This window comes from Syngnathoides biaculeatus, chromosome 11, assembly GCF_019802595.1.
Source record: "Syngnathoides biaculeatus isolate LvHL_M chromosome 11, ASM1980259v1, whole genome shotgun sequence".
Classification (NCBI taxonomy): Eukaryota; Metazoa; Chordata; class Actinopteri; order Syngnathiformes; family Syngnathidae; genus Syngnathoides; species Syngnathoides biaculeatus.
The window spans coordinates 11,610,923-11,630,093 of NC_084650.1; the positions used below are offsets into that span (position 1 = coordinate 11,610,923).

A 19,171-nucleotide genomic window follows, 5' to 3' on the forward strand; every position below is an offset into this window, starting at 1 on the left:
TGCTTTCAGTGCAAAAATACTACTAATACATATCGCGGTCAACGACTTTGGTGCAGGCCGCTTGGATTCTGTTCCCGTTTAATCAAGTGTGAATGCGTACGGTCCTCTATCGCTATAAGTGCTTGGCGATTGGTGATGGGATATAGAAATTGATATCTGCAAACAAAAGTCGCCTTCATGGCTGACGGGCATCACAACCGTTCCATATTTAACAAAACAAGCCTAATCAAATATAATGAAACCCTCCAACCCCCTTTGTCTGTCAAGGATTTCATACTTGTTACAACTTTCAATCTTGCCGGGTGGAGTTACAAGACTCCTCACGCAAAATAAGAAAATTGCGTTTTGGCTGCTTTCGGCAATTTGTATTGGTTAATAATTTGTAAAGTAATAAATAACAGACCATGTGGGGACTGACTAATAGGGTCATCCACCCATTTTCATTTGCCGCTTATCCTCACGAGGGTCACGGGGAGTGCTGGAGCCTATCCCAGCTGTCAATGGGCAGGAGGCAGGGTACACCCTGAACTGGTCGCCAGCCAATGGCAGGGCACATCGAGACAAACCACAGCAATTAATGATGCGTATTTTTGGGAAGTGGCAGGAAACTGGAGTGGCCGGAGAAAACCCAAGTAGGCACGAGGAGAACATGCAAACTCCACACAGGCGGGGCAGGGATTTGAACCCCGATCCTCAGAACTGCGAGGCCAACCATCTAAGCTACTGGTCTCAAAGCGGTGGCCCGCCAGCCATTTGCAGCCCCACATTACTATGACTGTTAGTGCGGTTTTATCAGAATGACACTTTTATAGTGTTGTGTGCGGAACTGACGAATCTACCGATTTAGTGTGTCCAATTAATGTTACATGTTTTTTTTTTCTTTTTTTTGGGGGGGGGGGGGGACCGGAGTGCCCGGAGAAAACCCACACAGAAACCCGGGTCATCAGAACTGTGAGGCCAACGCTTTACCAGCTGATCCACCGTGCCGCCCTAATCGTATCAATTTGATTAAATTCAAACCAAATTGATCAAAATTTCCGCCCTACACTGACGATATGTTGCTTGTGGTGCTTTTCCATTGGCAAAACTCAAGTGATACCAAGACCAGAATCAGCGGTCTATTTGCGTGTCAAACATTGGGACAAAATTGTCTTGGACAGAAAGGATCACAGGTTTGAAAGAGTTGTGAAAGAAGCTATTTATGTCAAACTCAAAAGGCTCTCTCGAAATAAAACTGCTGCTGGCATCTCTCCCCGCCAAAAATGTCTCATTCCGTGGGTAAAGTGGCCACTGAGGAGCACCGCTGTCACCGGCCAGGTGACGGATCGGTCATCCACCGGCGACACCTGGCAACACCGACCATCGTGAGACCACCCCCGGGGAGACACACCACAATAAATAGGAGCACTCCGCACTTAAAAACGCTGAACTCGATATTTGGATTTGAGGCAAAAGGTCCGGAAGAAGTATTTCTTGCTAAATGCTGCAATGGGTGCCGGTTCAGGAGATTTCTTTGTACAGTGTTGTACTCTGCAGTCTCCACTTTACCCCGTGTCCCCCAAAACTGGGGCGACTTGTGAAGTGCGAAAATAGCATTGTTGCGCAAAGACTTTCCAAACGCAGTTTCTGTTGTTCTTACGGAGGTTGTACGTCTTTTTGCAGTAACCTCCTGTCGAACCCGTACGTGTGTGACTGTCACCTGGCCTGGCTCGGTCAGTGGCTTAAGAAGACCAGGGTCGTGAGTGGAAACCCTCGCTGCCAGAGGCCCGCCTTCCTCAAGGAGATCCCGATCCAAGACGTGGCCAACCCCGACTTCACGTGTGACGGTGAGGCCACGAGCTCGGAGATGTATACCGTTTGTTTTTCGGCCGTTAAAACGTAGTGTCGAGTCTTTTAGCACATCTGCTTTACTGATCGTCTCACATCTCAAAGGTTCAGGGATTGTTGTTCTTTACCAAACCAGGTTAACCCCCACATCACCGGAACAGTAGCGGGTTCCGAAAGTCATCGGGGGTTCAACTCATCTTGCACAACGGTTGTAGCTATGGATACATGAAAAAAAACAATGGAATAAACCCAATAAACAACTTGGAAAACTAGAATGTCCCTCAATCAATGTTCCTCATGGGTTAAATGAAGTAATAAATCAAACATTAGTGGCCGTAGAGACCCACCAAAAGACAACGGAGAAACTATATTTTCCTTTATATATGCATATTGCCATTTAGCCCAATCAGTTCTGCTTTGCGATGAATAAATTAATATATCAGTGCATGAAAGTTTCCAGTAACGATTAAAGAAAAAATGTCAAGGCTGCCGCGAAAAATTAGGTTTGTTGCCAGGGCCGCTGGCAGTCAAATGACTGATTCACAAACAAAAGAAATACCAGATCGCGGTTGTCACTGTTTATTTTACGCGAGAACATTTTGAGGTTGTACGTCGTAATCCCTAAGCAGGATATTTTTGACTTCCCAGCAGTGTTGAGTGCGGCGTAAAAACAAAAAAAACAAAAAAAAATCATGTTCTCGTAAGAAGAAAGGAAATTGAAATGATCGGGCCGTAATTGTTCACATGATGTCATGATGTGCCGACGGGTGTCTGCGCGAGTACTCGACTTGAACAAACTGGGCATGGGTTCAGTGCGCATTACGTCAACGTGTCCAAACGCTCTCGTCCGTCTTTCGAGTCCCCCCCCCCCCCCCGTCCGACTCGATCCGCCTTGTATTTTGGAGACACGGCGGCTCATGTGATGTGCACGGCCCACATCCTCGGGAGGGTATTGCGAGGCCAGCGAGATCGTCTAACCGCTGACCCCCCCCGATGACATCATTCTGCGGTTCCCGCTCCGACGCTGCCGTTACCACGACAATACCTTCCCATCGCCATCAAAGCAACTCGCTTTGGCCACCGAGTTTAACGCAACGGTGCCGCATTTCTCTTCAACCAGAATTACTCAAAATTAATTTTCACTCCTCTGGTAATTTCCTGCGCTGCACACTTTATTAAAGTTCAGCTTGGAAAGTCGTTAGCTGGTTTGGCGCCGGTTAAAAAGTTGGTAAAACATTTGAATACATATGAAGTCATGTAAATGCCATTGAAGTGGTTTATTACACATTTAAACACTTGCATTTCAGTCACTGAGTGGACTTGATGTGTAAATCAGACCTGAGAAGCAAAGTTAGTTTCGCGGATGGCCGGGGCTAAATGGGCTGCTAAAGGTTTGCTGGTTTGAGTCCCGATTTGGTAAGGGAGTGGCAACATTTTTCACAGTACACCACGAGCCTCCCGCATCCCAAGCACCGTTGGTGGTGCTTGTTTTTAACAAGCCGCGGTTTATACGCGTCTTTCGTTCAAGGAGTTTTACTTTTGCCAGTTCGGCCCAGTCCTTAACCCCCTCGAATAGCAATATATTACACTTATGACAGCATCACACATGACTCTTTGACAAATTCAAGGCAATGTTACGACAGCAAGTACTCAGGTTAAGACGGTCTGGATCTAAGACGTTTCGACTTTACAACACCCGTCGCCTGTCCACCATTTTGTGCTCGTCCGTGTTTCTATCTTCACATTTTTCGCTCTCCTATTTAGACATTATGCCCCAAAAGAAGAAAGCTGTGTCTTGTAGCAATGCTAAAGCAGCCAAAAGAAAATCCAAGACCATGGAAACGAAGCTCGAGATCATAAAAAGATCGGGGAAAGGCTTCAAATAAAGCCCGTCTTTCAGTACGTGTGAAGGGTTCCGTAGCGATGTCGATGATGTCAATGATCGCAAAACAAGGTTCTTTGATACTTGTGGAGATGGAGAGGATTGAGGACCAGGTTCCTTCGCAATAGCTTAGCACAGCCGCCTCCCCTTCTTCTTCTTCTTCTTCTTCTTCTCCATCCACCTCTCAGCAGTCATGCTAAGTACGTCCTCTTGTTTATTTCAATGTATTTGTTTTTTTCTTAAAACTATTTTGACGTAAATTCTGACTCTAATGGTGGAATCCGACTTAAGTCGATATTTGAGTGAAGTCACTACTGTGGGATCGGATCTCAGTCGTAGACCGAGGACTCCCTGTACATTGACATAACGCTGTCTTGAAAGGAACGTTTCAAGTCAGTTTGAGAATTGGCGTGTTTACAACTTTTTGAAATAAATACTGCAGACTCGCTTGCGAGCCAAAGAAGTTGCTAACTAGCACGGCTAACATCAGCTTGTTTCCGCTCATACTTCATAAGCGGCAAAGAGCAGGGAAGTAGCTCCTCGTTTTCCGAGAAGTAAGTACTTTTACTCTTGTACTATATTTAGATTTTTAGCCTACTTTTTCATTTTTTACAGATCTGCCATATATTGTTTACAAATTGACTTAAAAAACTGCTGTTTCTCCAAACATTTCAAAATAACCTACTTACGAGCTACATCTGGATTACAGACACGGCATTATTTTTACTCAATACCGTCAGATTGACTGCTCCCGATTCTTCACAAAGGAAGCTATTGAACGCACATTTCCTGTCAATGGAAATATGGCCGCAGTGAGGCCGCTTTTCCCCAGGAAAAACTACAACAGCCTCCTTAACCTCTTAATGGGGTGAAGCGCTCACTGACTTCCAACATTCAAGCATTATCTGAGTAGATTACAAGATTGTTTTCGCTGTATTGGATTCTTACATCTCTGTAAATGGACAATTAGCTTGTGTTCCTAACCCCACCAGTCAGTTTCTGTCCAACGTTTGTGCAATTTAAGGAGGCGTGCTGCTTGAATTTCACTAAAAGCTGCAAAATCTTGCCTGGCAGTGACATCACCGTACACGAAAAGCATGACCGCTAAATCTAAACCTATTTCGAGTGTCTCTCGCACACATACACGGAAACTGGAGTTGCGTTATTATTGGCTCGGTGGCGCCTCCTCATTATCCTCTATTATGGTTTTAAGTCTGTTGGTTTTCACTCTATTCGAAGCACAGTTCAAGTGTTCCCATAATGCAACAAGCAGCACGACGTGTGTGTGTGTGTGTGTGTGTGTCATACGAGGAAATGGAAGCCTCTCTCAGCCAAGAACAACGCTCGCTTTTGGCCCGGATCCTCGAGCATCGGAGGCCCGCGCGGTCCACCATGTGTTTTTGGTTGCAACCATGTGTTTGTAAGCATACTTAGGTCCGGGTTTTCGGACGTTACATCTGTGCTAGTTAGCGCACCTCCGAAGTTCTTTTTATTTGTGTGCGATGTTGTCGGGGAGCTTGAAGACGACCTTGTCACAGTCCTTGTTGGTTGCTCGCGAGTGTCGGGCTATCTCATCAGCTTCTGTTCGTCTGAGATAAGATAATAAGCCTTTATTGATCCCACTGTGCGGGATTAACTTGTTGCAGAAGCCCGAAGAGAAGCCGCAAAGCACGGAACAAAATCAGAGCCGAAAGCAATTCAAATAGACTCAGATGAACTACCGGGGCAACTAAAAACCTAAAATAGCGATTTTCACTCTGATTTGGTGAAGAAGAAAACAACAAATGCAAACAGTTTCAAATCCTCTCTGCGTACTGTTTACCAGCGTTCCCATTCTGAAGCGTCCTGAACTAGCATGCAAAACCGGAGGCTAAAGTCGGATGGCGAATCAACTCATGAGAACTGGATTGAAATAGAAACCGTCCACGGTCTTGCAGCTGGGCCACAAGTGGAAACCCGAGCAGAGATATCAAAACTCACGTGATACTTTACAAAATCAGAAAAGCAAACATCTTTAACTCCTCTTCTAGCCAAGTACAAATCGGTATTGGCGTCCAAGTGCAAATTTGAATATACATATCAGTAAAGCTCGCCCATGCTAGTTCTTCTTCGGGGTGTAATGGTTCATTTTGAACAAAGATTCGAGCCGTATCGTGACTGGCAGCTGCCGATTCGATTGAAAGACGATATTAGTTCATTTAAAACAAGATGATACGAAAAGACTGAGCGAGTTGAAATATAGCTTCAGTAACTTTTTAGAACAAACTTCAACCGGTGTGAAGGATTATGAGGGGGCCCTTGGGAGAAAAATGTCTCAACTGTAAACGATCTCTGGACCTACAAAGTTTGAGGATCCAAGTTCTAACCAGTCAAATAGTACACATGAATCTATATTGATAATTTCTCACTTCACACCTTCTTATCTGCCATCCACTAGACAAGCCGACAGCTTTATGAAAAAAAAAAACAAAAAAAACACACACACACACACACACAAAAACACAAACACTTACTGTGGTGTCCCGAACCATCCACTAGGGGCACTATGGAAAGGAGTGTTTCGACAGTTGGGCATTAATGGCACGTGTTGACTGCTTTGCACGAACTGAATGATGAAGGCGAAGTTCAGGGAATTACAAGTATTTCTTGAAAAAAAATGTGCCTTGTGTAAATCTGTTTTTTAACCTTTCTACCGCTGAAATCGACTAATTACCTTTTAAAAAGATTTAAATGAATATACAGTCTTGCCGAGCACAGATTGATACATTGGAACGCAGGAATAGAAATTAACATGTCGATGTAGGGAATAAATTCTCTTCCGCCTTCTCTCTCACCCGTGGCGACGATGAGGCACTCTAAATCGGTCATAACCAGCAGACTATCGAAGGGAAAATGCATTTTCAGGGTCGTAGTTATTGGGGGGAGGGGTGACTCATTCCAGAAGTGTAACATGAGGTGTCATTTTAACTATGCCCCCCCCCCCCAAAAAAAAAGCAGATCAATGGTGAGATGAAAGATCTGAAATCATAAAATCAGGCTCTTCAAGTTGTCTTTATGCAGGCATTTGTATCGGACAGGCCTCCACCTAAATAGATGTTTTTTTTTTTGTTGTTTGTTTGTTTTTTCCCCCAGATAAACACTCTTACGAAATATGCATTATGTAGAGTAGATGTGAAAAGACAAAGCTGAATTGTGCACGTGAAATTTTTTGCTGAAATCCAAAGTCAAGTTTTATAAATATAGCTTCCACATGGTCAACACCAATCTTTACATGGGGGGGAAAAAAACCTCCCCTTCATTCTTGCAGCACCTTCAGCCTATCTAAGATAAGATCATCTCTTATTTATATAGTTCATCCTTTTTTAAAGAGCTGGAGTTAAATTACGGCCGCAAGAATTGTCAAGATAATAACCACCTGAAGTTGTCTTAAGAAAGCACATTTATCTACGTGCTAAGGATGCACAATTAGCCTTTGAATGCCTTCAACCTAACGTCGTGATTATTGTCAGTCTTCGAGCGGAATCAGGCCGCGTTAGCTAAAACTGATTCTCTATTTTTGGAGGGGTTGTGGTTCGACAGTGCACCATATTCCAGAAATGCACGGAGACTGATTCCATAGCCAATGAATGGAAAAAACAATGAAAAGCAAATTGCTTCTCATCTGAGTTCCGGTTTGATTTTGGCATGTCTTTCTCTCTCTTTCTGTCTCTGTGCGCGTGACCGTCACCCCCCCCCCGCTCCATCTTTCAGGTGGCGAGGATAACGGCTGTCTTCCTACATCTGGCTGCCCTGACGTCTGCACATGCTCAGACAGCGTGGTGCGATGCAGCAACCGAGGGCTGCACTCGCTGCCCAAGGGCATTCCCAAGGACGCCACCGAACTGTGAGCCTTGCGCATTCCCTCCCACCTGCCAACCGCACACACACCCAATCACACAAGCTGTCCCACTACAAACACAAAATATCCATAGCAATACCATCCTTATATTAAAACAAAAATTATTTGAGCCATTGTAAGCTTACAATTTGTAATTTTTTTTTATTTATTTATTTTTTTGCTTGTTGCTAGGCAGAGTTCATCGGGCTCAATCGTACCCACTATCATACCATTGCAGGATTTTTGTTCCAGAATCACACATAGATAAAAATCCACAATATCCCCCCCAAAAAACATATAACACGGTTAAGCTTAATATTTGAAAGAAAAATGCACCAAAATTTTAAAAACTTCTGCAAGGATAAAATATATCGAAAATAATGGAGTAAAAAATATTTGTTTAATGGGAGGGGTCACATGTGGAGCTGTTCTAAAAATAGCTCGCCAGTGATTTTCGAGCAATGTTGTAGAACTGATCATTTAAAACAGAAGCAGAGATTTAAAGATCCAACATTTCATATTGATATTTACCTAACTTCCAATCATTATTCATTAGTGTCAGAAATCATTTCGTTCAGTCTTCACATCTATGAATCGCCACCTGTGCATATTCTATTTGGCTTCATCTTCACCAGCGTCGCCGGTAACATTTTAGCTCTTAATCAATAATAGTGTCGTTAAAGCAAATTTATTTCAGAAGTGTGCATCAAAATGGTAGCTCAACTTTCATAAAAGTTTGTGACGCCTGTTTTATAGTCGACGCCTTCAAAAAATCCCCCTCGCACGTGCTACAAACGCCTTGAAACTATTTAAACACACCGTTAACGTATTTCAATACGTACTAAAATATTTAATACAAAAATTTGCCCGAGGTGAACCAAGATTTCATCTCTTAAGGGATTTGCCCCCCCCCCCCCATGATTAAAAGATTTCTAGACGAGTGATTTGGCAGATGAAAGTTTGTCATCAGCAAGAAAATTATTTTCACTTTATATGTAATAGAGAAAATAATGCTCAGGCGGCGCCCATGGCGCAAGGACTGATTGGTTTTGAAATGTTTTGTTCAAATTCTCACGCTGACGAGGGACGTTCGCAAGGAAGCCGAACGGGAACGGGAACAGGAAATCCCCCCCCCCCGAGCACACTTACGTACAGCTGGACAGCCGAACCAGAGAGTGTCCATTTTTTTTTTTTTTAAATTGCATTCTCAACATCGTTTATGGTTTGCAATGTTAGCACGCCAAAGACAGATGTGAAAAAAGCCAAAGTCAGTATTGTGTGTGTGTATGTGTGTGTGTAGAAAAACTTTGCGAAAAACCTGCAAATTCAGTAGTTTTTTTTTCTCACTAGCCCATAACACGACTGACCTTTATTCATTTATTTTTTTTAATTAAAAGTAGCAATGACTCTGATTATGGAGTCATAATGTTAGCGGTTAAGGGTACAACATATCTTATGAAGGAGTTGTTTTTTTTTTTTTTTTTTAATGAAAAGAATATCAGTCATCCAAAAGGTGAACGATGACGCGCCGGCGTGCATTGTCGCAGCTCCCCGAACTCTGGAATGACTCCCGCTCCTCGGGGTCAATAACAGTGATTAGGTATCGATCAGGCCCGAGAAGACACTCCATCATAGTTTTTCTGCTCGACCTACTTATGACCTGAGAGAAAGGAAGCGGGGACTACTGTGTCATAAAGCCGTGTGTGTGTGTGTGTGTGTGTGTGTGTGAATGCATTCAAGTCCATCAAGTTTTTAGCATCGATTTGAGAAGCGACTCGGAAAATGGATTGATGACTCTCAAACCTGAATTTTCTTTTTCTTTTTTTAAATCCAGTAAAGCCCAACTAGCACTAGATGGTTTCTCCACATTGTGGATTTCTATTTCAATTCTGCGACTTCCCGGCTGCAATCTCGTCCGTTCTGTTGTTGCGTTTCCTTTCGAATCTTCTACCGCGTAACATTTTGTACTGCACTTTCCTTGCAGTTATCTGGAGGGTAATATGCTGACTTCGGTGCCCAAGGAGCTGGCGGCCCTGAAGCATCTGTCGCTGGTGTACGTACACGTGATTGCTCGCCCCTGTCTGCTAAATCCTCGTGCGCTTGTAGTAACCACGTATGTTTCTTTGCCTCGACAGCGACTTGAGCAACAACAGCATCAGCACGGTGGCAGCGTACACTTTCAGCAACATGACTCAACTGGCCACACTGTGAGTTATTACCACGTTGCCGCGGTCACGGATGCCTTTTTTTTTTTTTTTTTTTTAATAATAAATGATTCGCGGAGGGAATCCGATTGTTTTGTCAAATTTCCATTTCTGACTACGTATCTCAATAATCCGAGCGAGGGAAGAATGCAGCGGATCGGTGCAGCGTCTGCAGTGATGCCAACTATGTGTCGTCCGTTGCGGTATAGAGGAAGCTAAGTCCAAAGGCGAAGCTCTCAGTTTACCCGTCGATCTACGTTCTGACCCTCACATATGGGCATGAGCTGTGGGTCGGGACCGAAAGAAAGAGATCCCGGATACATGCGCCCGAAATGAGTTTCCTCCGCAGGGTGTCCGGGCTCTCCCTTAGAGAACGGGCCAGAAGCTCGGTCATCCGGGAGGAGCTCAGCGTCGAGCCGCTGCTCCTCCGCATTGAGGGGAGTCAGATGAGGTGGCTGGGGCATCTGATCCGGATGCCCCCGGGACGCCTCCCTGGTGAGATATTCCGGGGACGACCCAGGACACGCTGGAGAGACTGTCTCTCGGCTGATCTTGGGAACGCCTCAGGATCGAGCTGGAAGAAGTGGCTGGGGAAAGGGAAGTCTGGGTATCCCTGCTGAAGCTACTTCCCCCACGACCCGGAAAAGCAGTCGATAATGGATGGATGGATCTCAATAATCGATCTCGTTGGGTGTTAAACTCCATTTTCATCGTAGATATTTCAATAATTTGGTGGCTCCACCTTGTTGATAAGAATTTCTTTTACCGGAAAAGTCGCTTGACAATGTTGCGTTGAGGTTTCAGGCAGCTACGCCACTTATGCGAGTCGGGGTACTTGCTAGTCATTTCTCTATATTTCTCCATAATAATCCATTTTTATTGCACGTAAACCACGGCTATTTGCAGTGAAATAGATATTAAGCCCTGCTGTAAATATAAATTGACGCCTCCACCGCTAATGCTTATAAACTGACATTTATTTTAGTGTGCAAAGATATACATACCACTTCAACGTACTTCCTTGACACCAATATCTGCTTTCCTCTTAGTCTCCATGATTGTATTTGCTTTCTGAACTGTTATTATATATGTGTCCAGAATATGTCGACGATGCACTTTCTAAGCAGCAAAATGTTTCTTATTTTGTGCAGTCACGCTTACTGACGCCAGGGAGTCATCCAGTGCAAACAACTGCATCAGTTAGACCCCAGAAAAACATCAACGGAGCAGACTGTGATTTAAGTGCGCGGCGTAAGGGAATCTTTACTGCACTGCGGGGGGGAAGGCACGGCCCGCTGCATCCTTTCCGTTCTCACAAGAATTAAGTTGACAATTCTCCGAAAACCTTATGCGCCGCGATGTGTCGGACGTGAGCGCCAACGCGCGCTTGTACGTGGGCGAACCTCTGCGGCAAAGCGTGTAAAAAGTTGCAGTACAAAACGCCGGCGGACACGGGCCGTCGGAACGTCGTATTTTAGCCCCTAACTGTTTTTCAGCTGTGTAATTTCATATAAAAATTCATTTTCTGGAAAACGGTTTCCAAGTATCGCTGAAAATCAGCCAGCTTTCCGCTCGCGACAGGACATTGCTTTTTGTATAAATTCATGCGAAAATAATGACAGGCTGTACTTTTACATTTCTGTGAAAAGCCCGTTTTACAGGGGGGGGGGGGACAGCCTCCCACATTGGTTTCAGCCAAATAAATTGTGTACATATGTATATCGGGACAGGACATGTTAAAATTTCAAGCATTAATGCACAAAATTGCCATTTTGGGTGAATTTCAGGGCTTGTATTTTGAGCAAAGTCTCCCAAAATCAGCTCCAATTGGTAGCAATGAAACCAGAAAAATGGGCATTTGCCTATGCCAAATAACGTGGGCGGAGCATGGCGACAAAGTCTCTGGCAACTTGTGATCATTCCAGGGGCCCGTTACGTTGGAATTGGCCTAAATCAGCCAAAACTGGGAAAAGAAATATTGTAATAGACGGGCAGCCCAATTGTTTAAAATGTTAAGTGTACTCCAAAGTCCAATCCCAAAGCACTTAAGTATCATTTCAAACTCATTTTAAAAGAAATGGCTTACAAGAGCAGCAAAGACTTCTCGTGGTTTCCACTAACAACCCAGGTTAAAGTTGGCTCCTCCCTGACACACAAAGCTTGTCTCTCAGTCGAGATGTATCACTTTATTATAATTCCTCGACGTGAGCTTTTGTGACTTCTCTTAGGATGTTTCAAAAAATGTGGGCAGCTCGCTGCATCGGGCAAACTGTGTCCTGAACAGCGAATCCGAGATTTTTGACAGACCGCAGGCCAGAAACCTTCGCAGCGGAGAGCTGTCGCTAAATTGCAAAGTCATTTTCACCTATGACGTCATGAATCCAATAATAAGCTTAGCTCAGATAAAAGTGCTTTAAAGGTCTTGTATTTTGGCTTTTTCGACCAACACGGAGTGACTGTCTAACGTGAACTTTAATATAATTTCAAAAAGCACCTTGTTTTTGTCATACAAGTGTCCAGAAAAGGTCCCTTTGACCGCTACTTGTGTTTGACCCAGCTTTGTAGCCGCTTTGTCCATATTGGACTTTCTCCTGATTGGTCGCCTCGGTTTTGAAGACCCAGTTTACGTTGGTAGCGCTGGCTCAGGAGCGCAACGGGAAGGCAGAGGTCCTCGCTTAGTGATGTAGATCAGCTGGAGAAATTCGAATGATCTGATTTCCGACCTCTTCTTCTTCTTCTTCTCTTCCGTTAGGGGTCGCCACAGCGTGTCATCTCAGATGAACGCATATTTGTTTGGCACAGTTTTACGCCGCATGCCCTTCCTGACGCAACCCCTCTGCATTTTAGCCCGGGAGAAGAGCTTAGAGCACCCGGTATTCCCAGGCGGTCTCCCATCCGAGTACTAACCAGGGCCAAACCCGATTTTCTTCTCAGGGTAGCGTGGCCGTAAGCCTGATTTCCGACCTCATGACGGCAAAAGGTCTGGCGCTCAGCAACGTGTGAACGATTCTAATTTCTCGGGTACTGCGGCACCACGGAGACGATATTATGTCCCAAATACTGGAAAAAGTTGGTTTGGCAAAATACGGGACCTTTAAGTCCCATTCGTAAGATAAAAGAAGGGCTAGCATTACGACTTCTTATCGGAAATGAAATGACCTTGTCTCTGTTCTCTGTCCACCAGCATCCTGAGTTACAACCAGATTCGCTGCATCCCGGTCCACGCCTTCGACGGTCTCAAGTCTCTCCGCCTCCTGTGAGTCACGAGCCCGGGCCCCGTGTGTCGCAGTGCTCTCCGCTTCGCCGGTTCTGAGCTAAATCAAAATTTAATCAGCCCCCCCTCGGCGCCGTGCCATGTGCAAAGTACGTGGCAGCCGCCCGCCCGTTTGTTGTGCGGGGAGACCCGAAGGGACGAAAGCGACGAGCGGCCGTCGTCTGCGTGATCTGGCCGCTCGATTCCCAATACGTCTCTCTGTCGTCCCTTCATCCATCCATCCATCCATCCATCCCCCCTTCTTTCTTTCCTTCCTTCCTTCCTTCCTTCTGTCCTCTCCTGCTCCCTCGCCGCCCACCCGGTCTCGGCCTTGATGAATGGACCTTCAGTGTGTGTTTCTCTCTCTCATCCATCAAGTTGTCCACCCTCTGTCTCGCAACCCAAATGCACAGCGCGCCTCCTTTCACCGCCGCCGTCGCCTCTGCGCCGCTCGCCCGCCGCTAATTTTCACGTAATTGTGACATTTTTCGGCGAGCCCGAACAATGCTAATGACCTTCAGGTCACGACATTTCAGTGGTGGAGATGTGTCGGTTTATTAGGAATATTTGATAAGACTTTTCAAGCCACACAGCCATCACTCCCCCACCCTCTCCGTTCCAGTAACTTTAGATTTTTCACTTTTTATTGCCCTTCTCCCTAATCGTGACTTATAAAATGAATTTTATGTGTCGCAACTACAACAATTATTTTGCCCATCTTCCAGCGGTTTTGGGCTATGACGGTGTGATTATGATAGCAGACCGCCGTTACGCTTTTAATCGCGTTCCCCCGCGGAGCCCTTTTTTTTTTTTTTTTTTTTTGGGTAGCAACAGAATGCACAAGTGTTATGGCACAGGTAGAGCCATCCGAGCTTTAACCGAAGATTTGCATCCGTACCCTGACTTAAGAGTGCCCCCGAGGTCATTTGCAAGTATAAACAGATGCGACACAAAAAACATAAACGCAAGCGCGCTCTCTGCAGAACATTTTTTGTTTTTTCTTTCATATTGTATTGATGTTGCGGCCAATTCCGTCAGGGTAATTTTTGTTGTTGTTGCTTTGTGTCCCTCCAAGCTCTCACCTGGCGGATGTTCACAGATTGTTTTCCTTTTTCAAGCTGCCTTCCTGTCCTCCTTTCATTTCCGCTCACGTTGCCTTGGGGACTGCCCCTGCTTGGCAACCTGTTGCCAAGCAGTCATCAGCGTCACTCCCTGATCACCCGCAGCACCTCTCTGGACCGGCCTCACATTTACAGCGAATTTGTCGACCGCTTCTGATTTTTTTGGAAACAGTCATAAAATTTCACATTTGTATGTAAAATCTTGTCCCCCCCCCCCACGGAATATGTAAGATTATTTAAAATTTGGGCGGCACGGTGCCGCATCTGCTTAGATCAGGGGTCTCAAACTCAATTTACCTTTAGGCAGAGTCCGACGGCTGTGGTACACGTGCACGTGTGCACAATTTCAATTAGACATTTTAAAAAAAATCCAATTTTCCCCAATTTTTTTTAACACCAAATAAGATAAGCAGGGCGGCACGGTTGATCAGTTGGTAAAGCGTTGGCCTCACAGTTCTGAGGAACCGGGTTCAATCCTAGCCCCGCCTGTGTGGAGTTTGCGTGTTCTCCCCGTGCCTGCGTGGGTTTTTTCCGGGTACTCCATTTTCCTCCCACATCCCAAAAACATGCAACATAAATTGGACACCCTAAATTGCCCATAGGTGTGATTGTGAGTGCGACTGTCTCAATGTGCCCTGCAATTGGCTGGCAACCGGTTCAGGGTGTCCTGCCCGATGACAGCCGGGATAGGCTCCAGTACTCCCCGCGACCCTTGTGAGGATAAGCAGCAAAGAAATTGGATAGATGAATAAGATAAGCAAGGAAGTTGGTATAAATAAGTTGCGTGCGGAATTAATAATAAAACTCTCCATGGCAACACTGCTGCAAGTTTCCTTCAGTGAAAAATGTTTCTCTGCTCGCATCAAGCCTGGTCGATGTCACGGCTCCGAGAACCAAACCCCCCACCCCGATCGGTAGATTCGTCAGCTCCGCACACAACACTATAAAAGTGCCATTTAGATGAAATTTGAACATTAACATTAAACATTCATAGTAATGTGGGGGCCACAAGTGGCTGGGGGGCCACCACTTTGAGATAACTGGTTTAGCTCGTTGGCCTCCCAATTCTGAGGACTGGAGTTCAAATCCCGGCCCCGCCTGTGTGGACTTTGCATGTTCTCCCCGTGTCTGTGTGGCTTTTCTCCGGGCGCTCCAGTTTCCTCCCACGTCCCAAAAACATGCAACGTTCATTGGACACCCAAAAATTGCCCCCGGGTGGGATTGTGATTGTGGGTGTGACGTGTTCAGGCTGTACCCCGCACTACCCCCGAGCCTTGTGAGGATAAGTGGCTCAGAAAATGCATGGCTGTATTTCAAATTTGCTACGCTAACATGCAGCGCTGTACAATAAAAAGGATTCAAATTTAAGAAAACAAACAATAGAATCAACATAGTTCATTTGCGGTTCTAATCATATTCACCACGTTTTTGTCTTTTTTTTTTTTTTTTTAATCATTTATGCAAGTGAGTATATATTTAAACCAGCCAATGGCTACTTTCCCTGCTTAGGCGGTGGCAACATTGGAACACACGCCCTACGCTTGTGTAGCTACACATCCAATCTACACAAAGTCCCATCCCGGCAGCAGCACCAGCTTCATTTCTGTGAACACGAGCTTTCTGTTTACTTTCTCTTTATCTATAAATATTTTAGTCATATTCCATTACGGACACGGACGGTGGTCTTGCGCCGCAGATAATTTGAATAATTTATCGCGCTGAACGAGGCCGTCTGGCAGTCAGCGCCATTTACCTCACATGATGTCCGTGACTCGCCGTTTCTTCCCATGAATTTGAACACTTTAAAGGGATCGATCAAAAGGGTGAAAAGGTTTCATCTCAATTGAATCTACAGGTTCATATTCGTATTGTTATTCCTGAGGTGGCTTCCGCAACTCTCCACCGCCCCCTCACTGTCGCGTGTGCCGCTGCGAAAATCAGCGATTCGATGGACGTTAATAATGGCGCCCGCTCTTTTCTCAGCACTCTCCATGGAAACGACCTCTCGACGATCCCCGATGGAGCGTTCAACCACCTGACCGCTTTGTCCCACCTGTGAGTACATCGCCAAACGCGCCGGCGGAATATCGGCGCGCTTTTAATCCCCTTAAACGCGCAGGGCTCTGGGTGCCAACCCCTTGTACTGCAACTGCGACCTCCGCTGGCTCTCCCAGTGGGTGAAGGCTGGCTTCAAGGAGCCCGGTAAGAAAAATTCACACAACGGGAAAATTTGCTGTTATTGTGAATTATGGAGTTCAAGGTCCGCTGTCATGAAATGCAGGATTTTTAGTATGTTATTAATTAAAAAAAACGGCAGCCGGTATGGATCCAGCTGTTTTTTTCACCACAACACATGATTTTGACGTTTTGTGACTCCTGCCGTGAAAATCCTCTCGAGGGATTTGTTTTCGAGAAGAAGCAGGAAGTGACGTACGGGGCAGTAGCGGTCTCGTCTGTTTATACTATTTTTACCTGCTGGAACGTAGCGCGTTGTTCCATCGTCTTAGCCAAAATGCCGGTTCGTGGTATTGCTGGATATTGGTCGAACACTTGGGAGGATGGATTCGCTCTTGATACTTTTCCAAAAGATCCGGTTCGTCGTGAAAAATGGATTCCACGGGTGCTTCGTGGGTTCCAAATGACAGGTAGGTGTGTATACAGCTATTAAAAAAAAAAAAAAAAACAATAATTGGGGGGGACATAATCCGTAAATCAGGGGTGCTCAATATGTCGATGTCGCCAAGGTGGCTCATCGCGGCGCTGGGCCGTGGTGGCTCATCGCCGCCGCGGAGGTGGATGGGACCGGGAGGCGGTTGGGCCGCGGTGCCGTCGTCACGCACAGGCGGCGTTGTTTTTATCACCGCCACACGGAGGTGGATCGGACAGGGAGGCGGTTGGGCCGTGATCCGCATATCACCTAAATATGGCTGGAAACCATAGGGTAATATTGCTCCGGTCACTTCACTGGGTTGCGAGATGTTTTCTTCTTCGAAAAGAGCTTCCGTGTCAGAAGGTGCGTGTTGGTCTCCCATAGTATGTGGCACAGCTTGTTTTCAATGGCGAATGTCCCAGCGTGATGTCACGGACAGAAGATGCAGCCAATATGGCGACCGCTTGGATGTGGAATGAGACTTCCGCAACTTTGCGCATGGATGACCCGCTCTCCACTCATATTAATTTTTCCGTACAGACAGTGAAGTGAATAATGTTATGTGTACTTTTCATTCCAATATTTATTTTAGAATGTTCGTAGGGATGACACTTGACCTTTAAATAACAGCGTGACTGTTGACAGGCATCGCTCGCTGCACCGGACCCCCTGACATGGCCGACAGGCTGCTGCTGACCACACCGCTCAACAAATTCCAGTGTAAAGGTGAAAAGAAAAATATTTTAAACTTGCTTGGAGACCCTTCTGATACATATCTCTGTGCATATGAGGACTTAGTTTCAAAGGCTGGATTACTTCCAACGTGCAGGTCTTAGTTACATTTGATTTTTTTTTTTCCCCCCGAGTACAGTATTATTTTGGTTTTGAATCATTGGGAAAAAAAATGCCCAGTACTGAGGTTGTGTTTATGTTTGCACTTCTGCTGAAGACAAAATAGTTTAGCTGAGCCATTTCATCTCATGCCCACACAAATGTTTTCAAAATAATTTTTAGCGTAGAAAAAACTAAAACTGGCAATATAGTGTAATAGCTCTTTGACAGGCTGTCATTTGCATGCCAAAGCGCGGTGGCCATGCAACCCCCAACTGTATTCGCCAATTGGACAAAAAAAGGCAAATATCTATAACATAACTGAAGTGCACCCTGCCTCCTGCCCGCTGGGATAGGGTCCGGCACTCCTCGCGACCCATGTGAGGATAAGCGGCAAAAGAAAATGGATGGATGGATAATTCAAGTTCATTTCTCTCTTACTGTTATCCTTCATCTCTTTGTTACCAACCCTGTGCCCTCGTCTTCATCTGGATCAGGTCCCGTGGATATTGGGCTCGTGTCAAAGTGCGCCCCCTGCGTGGCGGATCCCTGCCAGAATAACGGCACGTGCGTGTCCGACGCGTCCGGGTCCTACCACTGCACCTGTCCGTTTGGATTTAAGGTGAGACGCACCGCTCGTACAGTACCGTAATTCCCGGCCTACTGAGCGCACCCGGTTATAAGCCTCACCCGGTACGTTTGTAAAGAAAATACCGTTTGCTACATACATAGGCCGTAGCCGTGTAAAAGCCGCGAGTGCCCACATTGAAACCGACATTGGAACACGAGATATTTACAAAGAAAGACGGTACGCAGAGAGTTTAACGCTAGCGCTGCCGTGCTAATGCTAACGTTAGGTTAAAAAAAAAAAAAAACAGAGACACGGCAGTAACACGCTAGCGCACAGTTAATAGGGCCGGACCGGTAAAAGTCACTTCCTCGGCACATGTATTCCACCGGTCTCACTCTTACCTTTTCCGCTCGAGTGCCCCCTTGCCGCCGTTTGAAAAAATGCACAAATTAGCCGCAGGGTTGAAAGCGTGTGGGGAAAAAAGGTCACGGCTTATAGGGCGGAAATTACGGTAAATGGACTGAGTACCTCCACAAATAGTGGTGAAAAAAAGACTAGAAAGAAAGTATTTATTAATAGCTTCCAATGTAAATATACCACATGCAATGATCGCAAAACATCTTGCTTGAGTTTCAAGCTTATCTTACAACATTTCTCTTAAAAATATGTCTTGCAGATGATCTGGTATCAAGAAAAGGTAGAACATGCAGCTAAGACTCTCTGCAAGTTCCACGAACGTACAAACAAAACTTAGCTCCACCTTAACATCCAAAGATGTATCAGTTCGACGTACTTCCTTGACACTATTACCACGTTCCGATTAATCGGGGTTTTAGCGCCATCTCGTGCCTGTTTAGATCTCAAAAGTAGCAGATAATAGCTGACCGTAGGTTGAGAGAGCGACCACAGGAAAAAAAAAATGGAAGTGAATTTGTAAATAGCTAAACCGGAGTAG

The 19,171-nt window shown here is 45.5% G+C and overlaps 1 protein-coding gene across 5 annotated transcripts in view; it reads left to right on the top strand.

The window, feature by feature from the left end:
- The window catches only part of slit3 (slit homolog 3 (Drosophila)), a 307,110-nt gene that overhangs the window by 243,259 nt on the left and 44,680 nt on the right, over positions 1-19,171 (top strand). For all 5 annotated transcript variants that reach the window (XR_009797055.1, XM_061834519.1, XM_061834518.1 and 2 more), the window contains 9 exons: positions 1,663-1,826; positions 7,460-7,592; positions 9,571-9,639; positions 9,722-9,793; positions 12,975-13,046; positions 16,148-16,219; positions 16,284-16,366; positions 17,460-17,540; positions 18,143-18,267. Coding sequence is in view for 4 of the 5 variants with exons in the window: in XM_061834519.1 (XP_061690503.1) it covers positions 1,663-1,826; positions 7,460-7,592; positions 9,571-9,639; positions 9,722-9,793; positions 12,975-13,046; positions 16,148-16,219; positions 16,284-16,366; positions 17,460-17,540; positions 18,143-18,267 (871 nt within the window). In the remaining variant the exon portion in view is untranslated. The remainder of the gene's footprint in view (positions 1-1,662; positions 1,827-7,459; positions 7,593-9,570; positions 9,640-9,721; positions 9,794-12,974; positions 13,047-16,147; positions 16,220-16,283; positions 16,367-17,459; positions 17,541-18,142; positions 18,268-19,171) is intronic.